The sequence below is a fragment of the Phacochoerus africanus genome, chromosome 2 (genome assembly GCF_016906955.1).
Source record: "Phacochoerus africanus isolate WHEZ1 chromosome 2, ROS_Pafr_v1, whole genome shotgun sequence".
Classification (NCBI taxonomy): Eukaryota; Metazoa; Chordata; class Mammalia; order Artiodactyla; family Suidae; genus Phacochoerus; species Phacochoerus africanus.
In genome coordinates this window covers 138,758-159,248 of record NC_062545.1, presented here as the reverse complement: position 1 = coordinate 159,248, position 20,491 = coordinate 138,758, and the positions used below count along the sequence as shown (strand labels likewise).

Genomic DNA, 20,491 nt, shown 5'->3' with positions numbered 1-20,491 from the left:
AGTGTTGTCCTTGGAGTGGCATGTGGGACCCAGGGCAGACCAGTCTCAGCCCCCTGCGTCTTGGGCTCAGACCCCAGAGCAGGTCGGCCGCGGGAAGGAGCCAAGGCGCTTTTCCCCCCTGGGGTCCCCCGCTTCACACGGTCTCTCCGGTGGCCACGCAGCTCTGAAGTGGGTGCAAACACATCCCGGGTACAACCCAGAGTCGACGTCTTCCATTGAAAGATCTCTGCGTAATCTTGCCTGGGCTGGTGCATCTTCATGTCCCAAATCAATACTTTTAAGTTCCACGGAAAGAAATCAAAGTGCTTTGAGGACATCAGAATAAAGCCCTGACGGAGTTCCCGTCGTGGCGCAGTGGTTAACGAATATGACTAGGAACCATGAGGTTGCAGGTTCGGTCCCTGCCCTTGCTCAGTGGGTTAACGATGCGGCGTTGCCGTGAGCTGTGGTGTAGGTTGCAGACGCGGCTCGGATCCCGCGTTGCTGTGGCTCTGGCGTAGGCTGGCGGCTACAGCTCCGATTCGACCCCTAGCCTGGGAACCTCCATATGCCGCGAGAGCGGCCCAAAGAAATAGCAAAAAAAAAAGCCAAAAAAAAAAAAAGAATAAAGCCCTGAGGGTGACACTTTGCTGATTAAATCACTGGAGCAGCCACAGCAGCACAGGATCGTGTAAAAGAGATTTGGAAAACATGCTTTCATCATTAGGCAACTCAAAGTTAGATGAACGAATGAACAGTAGAATTAGAGTCTTTTGAGAGTTTGAGAAGACTGTTTAAGTTGCTGTGTAAACACGTAATGAGGGCTCCCAGTCAGAGAAATGGGTCAGAGGCCTGGATTCCGCGTTTTCTTCATCTTTATTCACTCGTGCTGCATCTACGACTTTCGGAGGCTTCTCCTGGGCAGAATATTGTTGAGAGACTTTGGGAAGGAAGAGAGGTTGGTGCAGGGACTTTATCTCAAGGCTCCAGGTGCCTGGAACCACGAGGCCAGTAAGGCCAGAGAGCCCAGCACCTGGGTGTGGCCGTGCCGCCTCAGTTTCATGGGTGTTGCCCGATGTCTCCTGTAGGTCACACATCACGTGGTCCAGAAGGTACTTCTGTGAGCAGGAGCGCTGCAAAGAACGCCCTGGAGGTGGCGGTGGAGGCAAGCCTGGGGCAGGAACAGGCCGCAGGGGCTGGTCGCGGTCCTCCCTCTGCGTCTCGCCCTGGCGCTCAGACAGGTTCGCTGGGCAGGGCTGGCAGGAGGGGTGGTGGCTCTCATTAAGTACGGCCACGCAGGTCAAGCATCGGGAGGTCAGCCCCGCTGGCCTGCCCCAGAGTGGCGCACACCGGCCCGTGCACTGCAGGGCGAGGAGAAGCAGGCCAGGCCCAGCCTGCCACCCGCACAGCCGCGCCCGCTCCCTGACCCGTACTCGGTGGACACCCGCCCGCCACAGCAGCAGAACTGAGTGGTTGCGAGAGGTGCCGCGTGGGCCACGTGGCACGAGGGGCTGTGCTGTGCCCTTCTGTCTCCAAACAGCTGGCCAGCAGGTCCTCCACGTGGACCTGAGCTGGTGGCCGGCCCACACCGAGCTCACAGCCGGAGGAGGGTTCCCCCGCCTGAGTTCCCGGCGATACTCGGAGCGGCTGGGCTTCACATCAGAGCATCCAGGTCGGGCTTTTCGGCCTTCCTGTTTGCCCTCAGTCCTAAGCAGATGCTGCCCGCCTCTCCGCTTCGTACTGCAGACCGTCAAGTGTCAGGGCTCCCCCACTCCGACTTGAGCCTGGTCTCTACCTCTGGTCTCCCCTTTCCAGGCCACTCATAGCCTAGTGTAGACTAAAGATTTTGATGCCGGAATGGGCACTTTTGCAAGTGGCCTGGCCTTCCTGGCCCTCCGACCTCTGTCTCCCCAGTCCCTGTCCTCCAGTCCAGCGCCCGCAAAGCGGGCCTCCCCAGGCCCCAGCTTGCCACGCCCACCAAGACCCAGCCTCGCCGCCTCTTTCTTAAGCCCTTGCAAAGGTGACATCTCTCCAGGTTACCTGTGCTTGGCAGTTGCACAGGTGCCGGGTGACCCCGTTCCAGTGTTGCCAGGCCGCCCTCAGAGCCGTGTTCTTCCCTTGCTCCGCGGGGTCTCTCTTAATCTAACGCTGCTCTTTGCGCACGTCCTCCTCACGTGGTTCCAGCCGGCCTGAGACGCCTTGGCCTGCACCACGGTTCAGGGCAACACCGGGTCCTTCACCCACTGAGCGAGGCCAGGGATGGACCTGCATCTTCGTGGATACTAGTCGTGTTCATTTCTACTGCGCCACAACGGGAACTCCCGGTGTGAGGCTTTTGAAAGTTGGAGGTCAGAACGTGAGAATTTTACCCTTTCCTGTACCTGGGTGTCGATGGCTCAGCCTTAGTGATTGAAGTGTTAAGACAGTCAAGGGAGAACGGTGGACTCGTGGTTAATAGTTCAGGTATTACCTCACTGAATTTCGTGTAAAGATTCGCTTTTTACCATTCTTTTAAATCTGGGTCCTTTCTACGGTTTTATACTTACACATAACCTTGTCAGCTCAGGGTAGCCGAGGGTCCCTGGAGCAGCCCTTCCTTCTGACTGGGTCCCTGTGCGGCTGGAAGGGCCGTCTGAGGCGGGCTGGAGGAGGAAGAGCCGAGCTCAGCTGTGAAGCCATGGGACGTGTGTGGGCTGTGCAGGTAGGAATGTGTCTGTTCGGCTGGCTCCGAGTCTGAGATCAGGGCCAAGGAGACGGTCTGGAGTGGGCGGTGCAGGTGGTAATACTGTGGGCAGAAGAGGCTTCGCCCCGCAAGCCGGGTCCCCCGCGCCTGGACGGTGCTCCTCCTGTACCTTGTCACATCAGCCTGGCCTCAGACCAAGCTGCATCTTCTCTTTCCTCTGTTCTTCGGTCCTTTCTATAAGCCACCAGAAAACACTCTGGGCGGCTGCGGTTTCACCGCTTTGTTGTCTGGGGTCATCCACTCTGAGCCTCAGGTGTAGGTCAGGGTCGCAGTGGAAATGACACGTGTGTTCAAAGGATGCCTTCGTGCACTGCATGCCGTCGGGCTGCAGGTGAGAAAGTTAGGGTAGCAGGCTTATTATCAGTCCCGAGGCCACCACAGACCTGGGCCGGGCGGAGGTTTTGTCTGCAGCCATTTCTGCTGGGCATTGTGGGTATTTTAGGGACATTTCAAGGCTGCTGGAGCCAGCCCATGTCCTGTGACAAGCAACCCTTGTCAGCTTCTCATTTATTTCATTTTACCTCTTCTCCATTTGTTCTTTGCAAGTGTCCATTTAAATTCTTGGGATGGGAGTTCCTGTCATGGCTTAATGGTTCACGAATCCCGCTGGGATTCATGAGGACACAGGTTGGCTCCCTGGCCTCATTCAGTGGGTTAAGGGTCTGGCGTTGCCATGAGCTATGGTGTAGGTCACAGACGCGGCTCAGATCCTGTGCGGCTGTGGCTGTGGTTCCCTTAGTCTGGGAACCTCCGTATGCTGTGGTGTGGCCCTAAAGGGATAAAAGGCAAACAAACAAACAAACAAACTTGGGCTTCAAGGTCAGCATTCAAGAAAATCAGTTGCTCCCCCCCCCCCACCCCCCCAGCCCGGCCTGTGGAGTTGCTGGACCAGGGAACAGATCTGAGCTGCAGTTCCGACCTACATGGCCTTTAACCACTGTGCCAGCCGCGGATCAAACCTGGGTCCTAGCACTGCACAGATGCCGCCAATCCGGTGTCTCCGCAGCAGGAGCTCCCCAAATGGCATTTCCGTATACTAAAATTTAAAAGACGACCCCCCTTAAATTGTTCCTCAAAAATGAATTACCTAGGTATAAATCTAACAAACGTGTAGGATCTGTATGCTGGAAATTATGAAATTCTGTAAAAGAAATCAAAGGAAATCTGAGTAAGTGGAGGGACAGACTCGCTGTGCTTGTGGCTGCAGGGTTCTGTGCATTGTCAAGAGGGCAGGTCTCCAGGTTGGTATACCGTTTCCAGCAAAGTTCCAATGAGAATATTTTTCTGTAGATGAGATTATTCTAAAATTTATATAGAGGGGCAGAAGAACTAAAATAGCTAAAACAGCTTTTAAAGAAGGGTGCAGTGCAGGCATCATTGTACCTGATAATATGGTTTGCTGTGTAACCACGCAAATCCAAGCAGTGTGGATGGTCAGAGGGCCAGACACAGATCAGCGGGAAACGGCCAAGAACCAAGAAACAACCAAGCAAGTCTGGTCTGCTGATCCTGGCACCATGCAGAGCCTTACCAACAGACCATGCTGGAGCTGCTGGGCAGCCACAGACAAGAAAGGACACCTGGCCCAACCTCACCCTTGGTATAGGGCTCCAGTAGAGTCTAAATGTAGTCCAAACAGAGCCCTATAAAACTTCGGGAAAGAATAGATCTTTGGAATCTAGGGCAAGGCAGAGTATTTGTGAATTTCATGCCAAATGCATCATCTGTAAAAGAAAAAATTAATAAGTTAGATTTCATCAAAATTTAAAACTTTTGTCTGTAAAGATGAGGAAGAGACAGGCTATGCATGAACTCAAAATATTTGCAAACGCATGTCTGACAAATGTCTTAAATCTAGAAAATATAAGGAATCTCAAAACTCAGCCATAAAAGCAAGCCACTTAGAAAGTAGGCAGAGGAACATGTCAGTGGACATTTCACTGAAGAAGGTGTTCAGAATGCCGAGAGGCACGTGAAAAACCGCTCAACATCATGAGCCGTCAGGGGAACGCAGAGCCCCAGTGGTAGATCACTGCGTACGGATTAGAGCAGCCAGGGTTTGAAACAGTGACGGCAGCAAGTGCGGGCCAGGGGGCAGGTGTGTGATGTCAGGGTCTCTAACCTTGCTGGTGGGGACATAAAATCTCGGTTGTCGCTCTAGAAACCAGTTTGGCGTTTCTTAAAAAGTTAAACACGCACGTACCACGGGACCTAGCAGTCCCACTCCTGGCTTTTGTCCCCGAGGAATGGAGATTTATGTTCATACAAAACCTGTAGGTGGATGTTCACAGCAGCTGTGTTGTAATAGTGAAAGTCAGAAACAGCCCGAAGGATTTAAATAGGTGACCATGTAACCCACAGTGCCTGTGTCCCCGGAGCAGGCTCTGCGGTAAAGGAAGAGCGAGCTGATGAAACTCCCTGAATGGGTCTCAGGGCCCTTGTGCTCAGTAAGAAAAGCCAATCCCGAATCATCCGCTTTCCATGATTCTCTTTATCTGGCATCCTCCAAATGATACAGGCGGGAACCGAAGGAAGACTCAAGGCCTCCAGTGCTTCGGGATGAGGTGGGAGGAAGGGGCAGGACAAGGGGTCTTTGTGGTGCTGGGTCAGGTGGCAGCTGTCCAGGTTACCCCTGTGCAGAAACTGCATCGCGCACCCACGCGTGAGCGCGTGGCATGTCTGTGTTGTACCACGGCTGGTTTCCTGCCTTTGATGCCGTGCTGTCGGGGGTAAGAGGTTAGGATTGAGGAAAATGGGTGGCAGGTCCATGGGACCCTCTGCGCTATCTTTGAAACTTCCTGTGAATCTGTAATCGTTTTCCAAGAAAAAGTTGAAGAACATGGAACCAGCCCTCTGCTGCCTTCAGGACCCCTGCCTGGGTTGGAGGGACGCTCAGGTGCTGACACTGAGAGGTGGTGGCACCTCGTCCAGAGACTGGCTCAGGTGCTCGTCTTTTCAAAGAAGCACCTTAAAAGGTTATTTTGTTCCATTAGTTCCTGTTCTTTTCTATACTACTTCCTTCCTACCTTGGGCTGGATTTGCTCTTTTCTGGTTTATAGAGATGTCTGCTGACATCACGGATTCTCAGCCTCCCTTCCTTTCAAATATATTAATTTAAGGTAACTGTAAATTTCCTTCTGAGAATAGCTTTTAGCTTCCTGTTAAAAGTTTTGAAATGCAGTGTTTTCACTGCCATTCAGAAGATTTTGTAGTGCCCGCTGTGTTTTCTGCTTTCACCCACAAGTTATTTAGAAATATATTTGATTTTCAAGTAATCAGAGTTTTAATTTTTTGACGTTACTGATTTCTGGCTCCTTTCTACTGTCAGAGAACGGACAGAGGATTCCAAGGTGCGACTCCTGGGCAGGCCTGACCTGCTGCCGCGTCACCCTCCAAGAACCCACGTGCACTCTCAGTGCCTGCGGGGCGGCCTCGGGTCGGTGCTGACTGTGTTCAGACCCCCCGGGTCTGGGGTCTTCCATTGGCCTGGCCTGTCAGTTCCGGAGGGAGGGGTCTCAGCAGGGCTCTTGGACCTTATGGCTCTTATGCTTTCTGCTGCATGTTCTTTCTTTAAAATGACCCTTTAAAACTGTGAAAAACCATTGTCATCTCATAGGATCTGGCCTTCCACCATGGCCTGTGGAGACGTGTGTTTTCTTTTCAGTTCTGTTCGTTTTCATTTTTGTGCCTTCGTTTGAGCTGGACATGCCACGGTAAGGTTGGATAGTCCTGGGAGGCACCCATCCTTAGGACGGACGTGCCCCCTTTTCTCTTGGAAGGAGCCCCTTTCGGCTTGAGGTTTACTTTTGGACACAGAGTTGCTTTACCGTCTGAAAGCCAGTGTGATGCACTTCGCTGCCGCCGCACATGGTGCAGAGAAGGTATTTGGTTGACTCCAGTTGTCATGGTGAAAAGCCTCAGCAAACCAGGAGCAGAAGAGAATTTCCGTAATCTGAAAGAGTCTCCACAGCAGAAATCAGACCTTGTGGTGAAATAGTGGAAGTGGTTCCTCCGTGGTGGGAGTGTGTCAGGGGTGTCGTCTTTGACCGCTTTGTTAAACTGGAAAAAAAAGGACACAGAACCGTCGTTGACAGCTGGCGTGTTTGTCACAGGGCAAAATCAGGGGGATCACTGAGCAGGTTTAACAGGCCGGGCGCAGAGTCCGCGTACACGGTCCAGATGTATTCTGCAAAAGCGGTGACAAAAATTACCCACACATCTAAGAAAACACGTGAACTGCTTAGGAAACAACAGTAGTTGGGCACTTAGGACAGAGTGTGCTCCTGGGCAGGAGGAAGGCTCCCTGCTTACAGCTGCACACTGGCCCCCGAGAGAGCACCCCAGCTGCTCCCACACAGCGGGGTGAACCCTCGAGAAGCCCAGGCAGCAGCCGGGCAACACTCTGCATGCTGGAACCCGTCCATCAAGTCACCAGCGCACAGGCCTGTCCGTAGTTTGCCGATTGCCACCTTCGGGGGGCCATGGGTGCGGAAGGGAGGGGCAGAGGGGCTTCTGCGATGCTAGTGACGTTGGCCTTGTGGCCCAGGCGTTGGTTGCTTCGTTTGCTTGTGAGAAGTCAAGTGGCCCACGTAGGATCTGTGCCGTGGAGGATGGTGTACTTCATTTAAAATCGAAACAGACAGGCGTAGAAGAAGTGAACCGAAATTGACTTCAAAATCTGCTTCCTTAGAGAATTGCCCCCAACACTCGGAAGACACACAGCGTCTGTGTCCGTCCGTCTGGCGTGGAGCAGCGGTGGTAGGTGCCCTGACCTGGGGCCAGGCAGATTGCCGAGAGGGGCACGAAAGTCCACTCTAGACCACAGCCATCCAGGGGTGGACGGCTGGATCTGTGCCACACACATGGCCGCTGAGCCTTGAACTGGGGCTCGTGCATCTGAGGAGAGGAGTCTCTCCATCCGGTGTCTGGCGTGGACAGCACAGCGTAGACCTGAGTGCTTGGCCGCACAGTGCCAGGGCCTCCTGCATCAGAGACACGCAGGTGGTGGAGAGTGCCGACGATGGCCAGGAGCAGCCAGGGGTGGCCTGTGCCACAGACACACTCCATCCACCCCCGCTGGCCCTGGGGGAGTCCTTGTTCATGACAAATGTCTTAAAGTGGTGACCGGGTTTCTTTTCTTTCAGTGAGGTGAAGCCTGCCTTGGAAAGGCTTATAAATTTCAGTTTTATAAACTATTAGACACAGATGACATTTAAACTCACTGCCCTTTATGTTAAGCAGCAGACATGTCGACATGACAGACAGGCTTGAGTGTCCCTCATCAACAAAACTTTGGGGACATGTACAGGCTGGAAGGTCACTTTGCATGGTCAGCACAGGCAACCAGTTTCAGAAACACAGTGACCCAAGGGTGAAAGGCATCTTCAGGTTCCCACCAGGCAGAGTCCCTCTCTGTCCAAGAACAGGAAGGATGTTTGACAGCAAAAAAGAGCGTTTTGTGTGTGTCACTTTAATTTGTAAGAAGTATCAGCCCATCAGCCTTATGAGATAATAACCGCTTTATTCTTAAATGATAGGCATTCATGTAAAATGGTGTTTTTAATAATTAGTGCTCACAGTTAGTTTCTTGGAGGAAGGTAGTCCCCCAAGGCTGCAAGCCCGTCACTTCCTGGTGGATCAGAGCTTCGGCCGCTGCAGCTCCGAGGGCCCTTCTCACGACCTCCATGTCTGTCTCCACAGCTCGACCACGTCGACCCCAGGGCTGTACAGCTGGGCTCCCTGCTGGTCCGCGGCCTCACCACCCTGGTGCTGGTCAACAGCGCCTGCGGCTTTCCCTGGAAGACAGCTGACTTCATGCCCTGGAACCTGTTCGACGGGAAGCTGTTTCATCAGAAGTACCTGCAGTCTGAGAAAGGGTGCACAGTGGAGGTTCTTGTAGAGCAGAACGTGAGTTCACCGTTTTCTTCACATTTGGGAGCAGTGAGTGGGCTTGAAGTCAGTTGTTGAGATGCGTCATGAAAACTCAGTGTTCTTGACGGGATGTCAGAGAGTCAGCGACCCTGTGCTGAAAGTCCCTTTACTCCAGGACCAGACACCAGACATCCCTCTGCGGAGCTGGATGGCCCAGGCTCTGAAACTGACGCAGACGACCCAAGGCTGCTGGTGGCCTTCCCACTCCGGGGCTGTGCGATTCCGGAAGGCCAGAGGCATGAGCAAGGCCTTGGCCCCGGGGTTACCGTAGCTGAAGCTCCTGCGCAGACATGGGCTGGGGGGCTGAGCAGCGTCCCACCCAGCCTCACGGTTTTTACTTTTTCGAGCGTTTCGCTCCTTTCCCCCCTTGAATTCAGAATGCATGTTTCCTGCAGAGGCAGACTCATCATTGTGGCAGAGGTAGTGAAGATTTAGTACTTGGAAATAGTCCCTGGAGGCTGACAGGTTCTGGCTTTGTAAGGACAATGCTACGTGGTTCCTGGATGATTCCCAAGTCAGGCCGCCCCAGGCTCATCTGGAATGTGTGCTGTTACTGTTGCCCCAAGACCTGGGAGCAGAGAGAGCTGGTGGCCTGTGCGCTGCTGTGCTCTGCCGCTCACATCGGAGAGCAGACACTGCTCGTGTGTCCGGAGCGCTGTCTCACGCACACACTATCCAGAGTTCATAGGAGTTTGTGTTTAGAATTCAGAAGCAGCCAAGATGGTGTACCATCAGCAAAGCCAAGTACTAACAACAAAGTCCCATAGATACAGCTTCTCAGTACAGAATCAGCAGAAGCGAACGGTAGGCCAGGCTTATGCCACAGCCTGCACGTCACCCACCAGCAGTCCCTCCCCACCCCCCCCTTTCCTTTCCTCTCCTGCCCCCCCCCCCCCCCCCCCCCCCCCCCGCATACACACACAAAATGATTCCCTCTTACTGGTTTAAAACAAGTCAAGGCAGATGAACTCGAATATTGAATAGCACAGAGAAAGCTGGGCGGGAAGGGAAGATCACGTGTTCCCGTTGTCTGTGGCACTGCTGTTTCCACTGTCTTACAACGTAGGGGAGTTGACGTGATGACATGTCCCCGGCACAGGCTTTTAGGCACGATTGTGTGGTGGGGATGTAGGTGTCACAGCAGAACTTGAAGGCCCTTTTGGAAATGCTCATCTGGCCTCCTGAGGACAGAGACATCGCTGCTTCTTGGCCTTTCCAGGGCACAGGAGAAGGTCAGATTCTAGGAGCCTCTTATTATCGCAGCATGGAGGGAGACTGCAGCCAGGTACTTGGGGACAGTCCCTCGTGCGCTGCGCCTCCCGAGGGCCTACCCATGTCTGACGCTGCCTGTGTCTGGTCTGTTTGCAGAGGTCCCGACTCACCAAATTCCAGGCCCTGAAGTCGGCTGTGTGCAGGGCCTGCGTCAAGGAGAACAGACCTATCAGCAGCAGGCGGCACTGGCGACCACACCACTCAGGTGGGCCTCGCGGGTGACCCCCGCCATGTAGCTGCTTGGTAAGGAAGGCCAGGCAGAGGCTGATGAGACTGGAAGAAGACACAAAATTCAGTTGATAGCCTGCTTCCGGGCGGTTTACACTCCGGTCCTGCTAGGAAGGCGTTTTCAGAAGCTTCGCTTGCTGAGAGTGGAGAGCGCTCCCCTGGGGGCAGAGCCTCCTCTCCGGGAGGCCCGGAGGGCACACGCAGCTTGCGACAGTCCCTTATTTGACAAAGGTGTGGATTTACTCTTCCTCATGGTACAGGTGTATGAGAAGAACTTGGAAGACAGAGAATATCATCAAAAGGGAGCTCTAATAACCTTTAATTCTGTCCCCAGGAGGAAGCAGGTGTGGTAGATGACGCATCATTGCCATGTTTTCTGTGTTCACTTCTTTGCACTTGCGTGTCCTGTTCCGCGTGCACTTGGCTTCAGGGTGATCGTGGCCACCGGTGCGTCCCTCTCAGCACTAACAGCCCCTGCCTTGAGCTTCCGTTTTCCTCTCCTCACATAATGCTTTTCCTTTTCAGTGGCGTTCACAGAATTACAGATTGAAACCTGACGAATTTTAGATAAATTTGCAACTTGTTTTCTAAAAACACGTGATCACGTCACAGCTTCACCAGCAGGATTAAGAGTTTCTGTTTCGCGAATCCTTGGCAGCATTTAAAAGTTGGTTTTTCTAGCTAATGTGATAGACGAAGAAGCGTATCGCACTGACTGGGTGCTTCTTTGTCAGTGAAGTTGGCGTCTTGTGGAGGAGCTTATTTGGCTAATGAGTTCATTTTAATTACTTTTCCATGTTCTCATTGGGTTAGGATCTCTGCCTGCAACTAGAGCAGCCCCATTTTTTCTTGATGGAAGAAGAGAATCACCCAAGTCCCGGCCCCCAGACTGTCTTTAGGAGCCTGCTTTGCCCCTTTCCCCCTGAGGGCGTTGTGCTCTGAGCCGTGTCCCGCTCCTGCTGGTCAGTGCGTGGGCAGGGCCTTCCTGAAGGGACCGGCTGGCCCGACCCTGGCCTCTCTTGCCCTTTACCTTTTGCCGCCGCCTGGACACTGGCAGAAGATCACTCCTCACAGACTCAGGGGGCAGCACACTCTATGTCACCTCTTCTCTGAGCCCGTCACTCAGGCCATTGGCCCTGTGAGCCCTGCAAGGCGTTGTCATGAAGGGGGCGGTTGGCAGGGCAGGGACGGGCTGCCTGCAGGATGCAGGCTGTATTCAGCTACAGTCGTTGCTAGAGTCTGATGCCTGAGCCTGTTTGCGTTTCAGAGTCGGGCACCCAGGCTTGGGTTGTACGCGTGGCCTGCCCGGGGTCCTTTTCTGACGCGTGGACATGTGGCAGACTTGGGTGACCCATCAGATTGTTCCCAGTTACGGAGGAAACCATTTCGGCAGATATGACGAGCCAGCTCACATGGTTTGGAAACTGTCTCATATTTTGTCCCCCAGAAAGTCATCATTTTCTTCACAATGAGGTGTAGCCTGTGATTCTGCGGCTCACCCACCAGGCCTTCCGTGACTTGCCAACTCCAAGCAGGTTCTTGGTGGCAGAATGCAGCCTCTCACCCCTGGCTTGGCATCCTTGAGCCCCAGCACCCACGTCTCTGTGCTGGAAGGGCAGCCCCCCCCACCCCCACCCCCAGCTGAGTACCGTGTGCTGCAGGGCTAGGCACAGTGCTGGTGGTGCCTGCAGGCTTTACCACCTTGTCCCGTGCTGTCCTGTGCTGGCAAGGAGAGCCAGGCACAGCCACCTCTGGCGGGGAGGGGTTGGGGGGGGGATGCTGCTTGTCCTCTGGCAGGTACGTAGGACAGCGGGTGGTCTTGCTCAGGCAGGAGGGCCGTGGCGCTGAGCCCCCGTGGACTCTGGGTGCTGGGAGGAGGAAGGAGCTGGAGCTACAGCAGGAAAGACTGGTACCCCTGAAAGGTGGTGTTAGACCCGGGGACCCCGGGGCCAGGAGGGAGCCGTGAGTAGGTGGAGGGACGGTGGGGGCGGGGGTGGGGGCGTGAGTCTCACAGCCAGGCGTTGAGGTGGCCTGATCCCAGGGATGCTTGCAGGAAAGCCCTCTGCCCACGGGGCTGGAGGCCAGAGACCAGAGGCGAGTCATGGGTGCAGCTGGGGGTCGCGTCTCGTCCTGCCTTCTGCCCAGAGCCACGCTGGTGCCAGTGACCAGCACCTTCCGCATCTTCGGCGCTCTGGGCAGATGTGGGGCAGCCTTGGCCTCCTGTATTTGTGGAGTAGCTTGAGATACCACGATGCTCTCCAAGTCACATGTACACCTGTCCCTAGACCTGCCCGTGCTGGCTTCCGGCAGGGACGCACAGGAGAGGGTCGTCAGGGCCTCGGAGTTTAGCGAGGGAGGGTGGAGGGGATGAATAGGTATTGATGACGTTGGCGGGGGAGGACAGGTGGTCGAGGTCACCGAGCCCGTGAGCCCTGAGTGCTGGTGGCCATCAGTGTGGGACCACTGCCCAGGGATGCAGAGCTCAGAACTGACTGCTCTGCTTGAGGGACCAGTAGACCCTCCTAGACAGGTTTCAGCGACCCCCCCCCCCCCCCAGTGCTCACGCAACCCCAGAACCTGCGCTTTTCACGGGCATCCCTGTGATTTTAAGGACGCCAGCCCGGCCCAGGGCCACCTTGCCGCACACTTAAACGTGATTTTCTTGGGGTTAGGTGCCTGGGTGTTGCTGACGTGCCAATCACATGTCCCCACAGGGCGGTGGGGACGGCAGGAATCCAGCTCCCACAGGACGAGTTCCGGGCACAGCCGGTCCGGCCAAGGGCAGCACTGGAGAGACCAGGGCCCAGGTAAGAGGTCTGGAGTCTACCTCACACCTGCTTTGGACATAGGTTGTGTATTTACATAAACAGGTAAGTGCTTCAACGGAAGGCATTGCTGTGCCTAGTGAGGTGGGGACAGGATTTCTGTGCCCAGTGCTGGTCTGCCTCTGCTCCTTGCTATTCTTCATCTGTTCAAGACCCCACTTTTTGTTTTTTGTTTTTTGTTTTTTGTCCTCTTTGCCTTTTCTAGGGCCGCACCCACAGCATGTGGAGGTTCCCAGGCTAGGGGTCTAATCAGAGCTGTAACCACCGGCCTACGCCAGAGCCACAGCAACGCGGGATCCGAGCCGCGTCTGAGACCTACACCACAGCTCACGGCAACACCGGATCCTTAACCCACTGAGCGAGGCCAGGGATGGAACCCGCAACCTCATGCTTCCTAGTCGTATTTGTTAACCTCTGAGCCACCACGGGAACTCCAAGACCCCGTTTTTATAATTGACTCAGAGGGAGGCTCTTGTAAAAGGTCACGTACATGTTCGCCCTTCCAATCAGATGGGAGCACAGACAGCGGCTTTCCAACAGTGGTAGAAATTCTGATAATTTCTGTGACTTGGCTTATGTACCTAAGAGCCTTCCAGTGTGATCTGGAAAATAAAACTACTGCTTTACTTCTTTTTTTTCTTTTCCTTTCTACTTCTTAGGGCTGCTTCCGCGCGGCATGTGAAGGTTCCCAGGCTAGGGGTCAAATCGGAGCTGTAGCTGCCAGTCTACACCACAGCTCATGGCAACGCCGGATCCTTAACCCACTGAGCAAGGTCAGGGATTGAACCTGCGTCCTCATGGATGCTAATCAGCTTCTTAACCTGCTGAGCCACTGCGGGAACTCCTCCTTTACGTCCTATGCGTATGATACAAGGTAAGCTCTGGTCCATGAAGCACAGGGCCTCTTCCACCTCAGCGCCCACTGAGCCGTCTGAACTCTCACAGGCAGGAATCGGCGTCCTCCTGTCATCTCCTGTGTTTGAGCTGAACTTGATTGAGAAGATACTGTAGCCTGTTGGGCTCAGCCACAGACAGGGCACCCAGAAAATGATAGGGTCCTTGTAAACGAACCTAGAATCCAAAGGTGACACCCATGCTGTGGGGTCACTGCCACCCCGTCTGGGCACAGCCCTCCACGCCAACTGGCATGATGAGAGAGGGCCCATCCACCACGCCCTCGCAGCCACACGCCTGCCCCTCAGGGTCGGGCCCAAGAGAGCACGGGGCCCAGGGAGGCCGGCAGCCGAGTCAGGCTGGCTGACCTGCCAGGGCAGCGCCCTGCCTAGCATCCTGAAGGCCCCTCTCTGGTGCGCAGCCAGCTGTGAACGGCAGCCACCCTCGCACTGGCCTCAGGAGGGCGGCAGAGCCAGGGTGGGCAGGCTGCAGGTTGAACTGGGCATGGGTTGGGAGGGGCCGTGACCCCGGGTGGATGGGCGCCCCGGCCTGGGACACACGGTGCCTGCAGTGGAGCACGTGGCCCCGTGGGCGCATTTATACTTCAGGCTGTCCGCCAGCAGGCCCATCAGCTTAGTCAGCTCCTCCGCTGCCCTCTGGGCTCAAGGCAGGCATCCAGCCAGGTAGCCAGTGGGGTCCTTCCCACTCTGGGTCCCCAGGTCCCTCGATGCTGCTTTTTCCTGGTGGGTCAGTTACCCCTCAGAGCAAGGGGCAGGCCTCATCTTGCCCCGATGGGCAGAGTTGGATCTGGTGGACCCTTGAACTTGACGCCCCTTAGGATAGCACACATCACGGCTCTTTTCTGCTTCACTCGGAAAGCAGCCAGCGTCTCCAGTCCCGGGTCCACAACCTCCAGAGGCCAGGCCTGAACAAGTCGCAGAGCCCCCAGTGTGGTTCCCTGAGCTCTGGGCTGGGCCAGGCTTTCCTGCAGGCTGTTGTGAGGGCGGGAGAGGAGGGGCCGGGGCCTCAGCCTTAGGTCTCATTTCCTTTCTGGCATCGGCTCAAGTGTTTTCTTCGTATTTTACGTTGATCTGTTTTATTAGAGTTTTTTCTGTTAAAAAGAAAAATCAGGAGTTCCCATTGTGGCTCAGTGGTTAATGAATCTGACTAGGACCCATGAGGTTGTGTGTTTGATCCCTGGCCTTGCTCAGTGGGTTAACGATCCGGCGTTGCCGTGAGCTCTGGTGTAGGTTGCAGATGCGGCTTGGATCCCGCGTTGCTGTGGCTCTGGCGTAGGCCGGCAGCTACAGCTCCCATTAGACCCCTAGCCTGGGAACCCCCATGTGCTACGGGAAGCGGCCCTAGAAAAGACAAAAAGATTAAAAAAAAAGAAAAAGAAAAATCAGTTATATCTCAGAGAAGCTGTGTTGTTTTTTTGTTTTGTTTTTTCTTTTTTGGCAGACCTGCAGCATATGGAGTTCCTGGGCCAGAGATCAGACCTGAGCTGCAGCTGCAACAACGCCAGATCCTTAACCCACTTGTCAGGCCAGGGCTCAAGCCTGCGTCCCAGTGCTCCAGAGACGCTGCTGATCCCACTGCGCCACAGCAGGAACTCCTGCTTTTTAAAAATAAAATAAAGCAACAAATAAAGCAAAGCCTGCCTGTGGGCTGGCCCATGGGCTTTCGGTCACCACTTGAGCAGAACCTGTCGCACAAACCCCGGGTCCTCGCTGGGGTGCCGCCCTCCACCTGCTCTGAGTTTTCTAGTTGCCGGCCGAGGGCCGAGGAAAAAGGCTGTGAATGTTGGCTTCCTCTTTACTTCTTGTGATGGCAGAAATTTCAGGAGCGTGCCTACCCTGAAGAGGGAGACGCCGTTTTCCTTGGATCGGTAGTAACGAAGAGTTGGGTTTCCTTGGCTTCTGTGGGCAGGAGGTGGTATCAGTGTCTGGACGTCTCTCTTTATGCCGATTAGAAACAGAGTCACTTCACTTGAGGTGGAAAGCTGACACTCACCATTGGCCCCAGCTCCCTGCCAGGGAGGCTCTCACTCGCTCTTGAGACCCCACACGCTGCATGGCCGGCCCCTGGGGAGCAGCCGAGGCCCTGCTGGTCGAGTGGAAGCCCGGGCTCTGCCTGTGGCCGCGTCCTGTGTGAGTGGCCCCCAGGCAGGTTGAGGTCAGGCTGCTGTCAGTGAAAAGAGTGGTGGGGGTGAGGCAGTCAGTGCAGCAGGGAGGCCTAGATGCCGAGGCCTGTGAGAGGCCAGGGTGGTGGCTCCCCCGGGACTGGACCAGAGGGGAGCTGGGCAGCTGGCGGCTGGAGACTGGGTCTCCGAGGACTGGGCTGGCGAGGACGGCAATGGGCTCTGGCAGAGTTTCAAATTCCTGGAGGGGCGGTTCCGGGAAGTGATTGGGTCTGTGGAGAGGGAGGGTGGGAGGTTGTCCCCTGGGAGAGCAGGACACCTGCCGGAAGGCCCGTGTGTGTCTGTGAGTCCGTCCAGCCTGGAAGCAAGCGCCCTTCCCCTCTGCCCGCGACCTGCGGTGACTGCCGGGCCTCGAGAGCAGTCTCAGGACCCTGCACTAAGGAGCCAGCAACTCAGCAGAGAGGCCGGAGGCACAGGAGTCAGTGGTTCCCGCGCTGGGCCGGCGTCCTGGGGGAGCAGGGTGCGGGCTGCGCGTGGGGTGGATGCGGGGTGCACACATTCACTGGGGGTCCTTGAAGGAGCACCTCCCCTCCGCCCTGTAGTAGCCACACGGAGTCAGGGATGGTGGTGCTGGAGCGTTTGGGCTCCAGGAGGCCTCCGGTTGGAGGCAAAGTTGAGGGGATGAGCGCTGAGCTGGTGTCAGATCCCGGGAGAAACGGGAAGGACGCCAAGCACGCCGAGTGCATACATGTGCGTTTTGCTTGCACGGTGCGTGCTCACCTTCAGCACCTGTGGTTCCTGGCTGCCGACGTGCCACGTGAAACCTGTGTCGTGTACACACACACAGTCTTAGTAGGACAGAAACATGTTTTGGGGGTCATGCAACCTACTTTTTCAGTTTCATATTGTGATTGGATTACGGAAGCTTCATTTGACCAGCGTATTTTTGGCTGGGTTATATCCACCTTTGAATTCTTAGTATTTTTTTGGAGATACTACGGTGTCAAAGTAGAAAATTGTCTCTCTTTCCTAGAGAGAGACAATTTACAGGCCAAACTCTTTGTGTTAGTGAAAAACTAAAAATGCCTCCAAACAGTATTTTGGCAGGATTCAGCTACTGCCAAAAGTTGGGAGATTTCCCACGGCTGCCCAGGCCTGCTGAGAGCCGGCCGCCCCATTTGGGCCCGGCGGGGAGAGGTGAGAACCACAAAAGCCTATCAGGCCTTTCTGGGCCGAGATCCAGTAAACTGGGGTGGGGACCCTACTCACTGAGGGGTGAACATCAAAGCTCTCAGAGCTTTTAAAATGCTAGCCAGCAGCTGAAGTGAGAACAGCCACCTCTTGCATGCAGTTGGTGAGAAACGATGTGCTAAATTCCACAGTCAGTAGCCACAAGCTTGCCTGTGATTTCTTCAGTTTTACTTGTCTGGAGTAATTCCGTAGGAGGCCCAGGCGTTGTAAAGCTGCCTCTGGTCATCTGTGATAACAAGCCTGGGGCCTGGAAACCTCATTCTGGCCACTGCTGTGACCATCTCCCCCCCCCCCCCGCCCCCCAGGGGAGGTGTGAGGGACCAGGCTGCCCACCATCAGCCAGCAGAGCGCAGAAGGTTTCCCAGGACACGTGTGGCACTGTAGCTGTGAAAGGCATCGCCTTTGCCGTGAAGGATGGTTCTCTTCTGATGCTCGTGGAACGCGGACAGCGGACAGCCGGCCCGGGCTGGGAGGGGAGGCTCTGGGCTCCGCGCTGCAAAGAGCGTCTCTGCACCGGGCGGGGTGTCTGTGAGCCCGAGAGGTTCCATCTCCCTGCAGCGCTGGCGGTGGCAGCCTTTAGACGCAGGGCAGTGGCCGGAACTGCAGGGCGGAGGAGCACGTGTGACACTGCTCCCTTCCCCCAGCAGGACGGCCTCGCCACTGCTTCCCACCTGAATGGGACAAAACATGCATGACAGGTGGCCACACCTGAAAAGAGGATACAACTCAGATGTTGTTACATATACTTAGAAATGTGCGTCTTTTTCCGTTGGAACTGTAGAGGAATTTAATACTTAGTGTGTGTTTTCGTGTGTTTGGCGCAGGAAGTAGACCGTACGAGCCTGACCAGTGGAGAAAGTACTAGTCATCTGGGTAAGCCCCCACATCAAAGATCAAGGTAAACCCGACTTTGTAACGCGGATCTTTCCTATCAAGCGCCAGACTTAGAATTCAGGTTGAAATCCTCCCAACATGGAGCTGAGTTAACTCGGTTTCAGGATGGGTTTGCTTCTTCAAGAAAAAGTGTGCGTGGGCAAAGATGCAGAATCCAGCCCTCCACCCGAGGGCCTCCGTCAGAGCAAAGGACCGGGGCGCCACCCTCTTCTCCGAGGAGAGACGGCCTGTGGGTTCAGACCTGGTGTCACGTGAAGAGCAAAGCATTCTTTCCCGTCTCTTCCTTAGCGCATTTTTAGAGTCTGTGCCTGACCCATGGCCCCAGTGTACTCGCCTCTTGATGCTGGTCTCCTCATCTGTGTGTACAAGGAGTGGCTGGTTTCTCTTAACGAGTTGGAATCTTACTGTATCCCGCTTTTTAAAATGTTAACACTGGGTCGTGAGGGAGTTTCCCAGACCACCTTGTTGCAGAAGACATGGCGTCTGACAGCCGTCTCATTTTCAGGAATTGTTTTCCAGCTATAAGGTCTAACCAGGAGTAAACGTCCACCCCTGTCTGTCCTTGGTCCTCGGGGTGTTTGTACAGAGAGAGGGCACCCGCCCTCCTCCTCGCCCTCCTGGTGGGAGAGGTGACCGCGTTGTCTTGGCACAGCACACAGCTCACGGTCTGTTTCTGCCGTGCATCCTTTTCATTTTGCGTCTGCCAGGCTTCGGCCCAGAGCTTCTAGAGCAGCGCGTGGGAAGACTCCTGGGTCCCCACAGACACCAGACACCAGACGGGAACCCCGCCGGCGCGAGGAGCAGAGGCCGCCGCTGAGCGTCCGGAAGCCGCGGGTTCAGTGCCTCTCGGGAGCGGTACATGTGTTGCTCTTTCTCTGTGAGCCCTGGAGGGCTCTTGTTAAACAGCATTTTAAGTGAATCCAAGTTCCGAGAAATCCTGTTCCTGGAAGAATTTGCAGATAATCCAAGAATTGAGATTTTATGCCCCCAGTTGTCCCGAGCTCAACCCCTGGAGTATCAATAATGGAAAACGTCCAGACTCAGCTGTTGGTGACCCCTGTCCCCTTAGCCTGGAGCTGGGGTGGCTGCCCACCCCTCGGGCCACACCCCACGCCTCGGAGCCCAGGACGCCCAGTGCTTACAGGCCTGTCCTCGCGGGGTGAGCCCTAAGGCCTTGGGGTCCAGGCCGTGGAGCTGCCTGCCATGTGCTCCCCCAACTCACGGCCCTGAATGCCCAGCTCGTGCTCTGTGAGGTGTTAAAACCCCATTAGTATTTACCAAGAAGGGCTACAGCCTCCTCTGTGTTACTGTATTTACATCTCTTATGGTTGAAGTAGCCTCGCTGCTGCTACAGTTCCTTCTGAAGGAAATTGGCATGTTTAATTGCTTTTCACGTGGTCTCGTAGGACACGGAGCAGTATCTCCCAGCTTTGGAAAATTTCACGTGTGAATGTCTCCTATCTAAATTTTAGCACCCTGTTCTTTCCCTTTTGCTAATCTGAGACGACCACTGCTTCGAGAAGTCTCATTCCTTTGCTGCTCATTTGTGTAACATTGAAATAAATTCCTCACTCCTGAGACTAAAAGAGTAGACCTCCATGACTGTTGTCATTTTCCCTATAAGTAAACTCTAACGTGTCACTCAGATATTTGTGTCCTTTTGGCAAGCTTAAGTAAGCCATTGAGTTGATATACTCCCTATTACGTTTGAAAAACAATGCAGTGGTTGTTTGTGATATTCATGTTGTTACAGAAAGTATCTCTGCAGTGAAGTCTTCTAATGAAAGTTCCATGTATCAGTTTAAAAATGAAAATAAAATGATATATTTATTACTCGTAATTAAATGTAATTTCGCATTTCCTTAATTGTTGGGAAGACATTTTACCATCTAATGTATTGAGATCTTTGCGAAGAAAAAGGATGTTGGATTTTGTCATTTGCTTTTTCTGCATCTATCAAGATAATCATGTGATTTTTATTCTTTATTTTGTAATGTGGCATGTCTCACATTGATTGATTTGGGAATGTTGAAACATCCTTGCATCCCTGGAGTGAAGCCCAGTTGGTCGTGTATGACCTTTTTCGTGTATTGTTGAATTCGGTTTGCTAATATTTTGTTGAGGAATTGGTATCAGTGCTCGTCAGGGATGTTGGCCTGTGATTTTCTTGTGATGTCCTTATCTGGTTTTGGTGTCAGGGTGGTGCCGGCCTTGTAAAATGAGTTTGGGAGTGTTCCTTTCCCTTTCGTTTTTGGAAGAGTTTGAGAAGATTTAGAATTAAGTCTTCTTTAAATGTTTAGTGGAATTCGCTAGTGAGGCCGTTGGTGCTGAGCT

The 20,491-nt window shown here is 54.3% G+C and overlaps 1 protein-coding gene across 6 annotated transcripts in view; it reads left to right on the top strand.

Annotated features, from left to right (window-relative positions):
- FAM120B (family with sequence similarity 120B) overlaps positions 1–20,002 on the top strand; it is a 65,798-nt gene extending 45,796 nt beyond the window's left edge. For 3 of the 6 annotated variants that reach the window (XM_047769676.1, XM_047769681.1, XM_047769675.1), the window contains 5 exons: positions 8,423–8,629; positions 9,873–9,938; positions 10,022–10,130; positions 12,868–12,960; positions 18,088–20,002. In XM_047769676.1, the coding sequence (XP_047625632.1) occupies positions 8,423–8,629; positions 9,873–9,938; positions 10,022–10,130; positions 12,868–12,960; positions 18,088–18,128 (516 nt within the window). In that variant the 3' untranslated portion in view covers positions 18,129–20,002. The remainder of the gene's footprint in view (positions 1–8,422; positions 8,630–9,872; positions 9,939–10,021; positions 10,131–12,867; positions 12,961–18,087) is intronic. The other 3 variants (XM_047769679.1, XM_047769677.1, XM_047769680.1) reach the window with 3 other exon arrangements.
- The last annotated feature ends 489 nt before the right edge of the window (positions 20,003–20,491 follow it).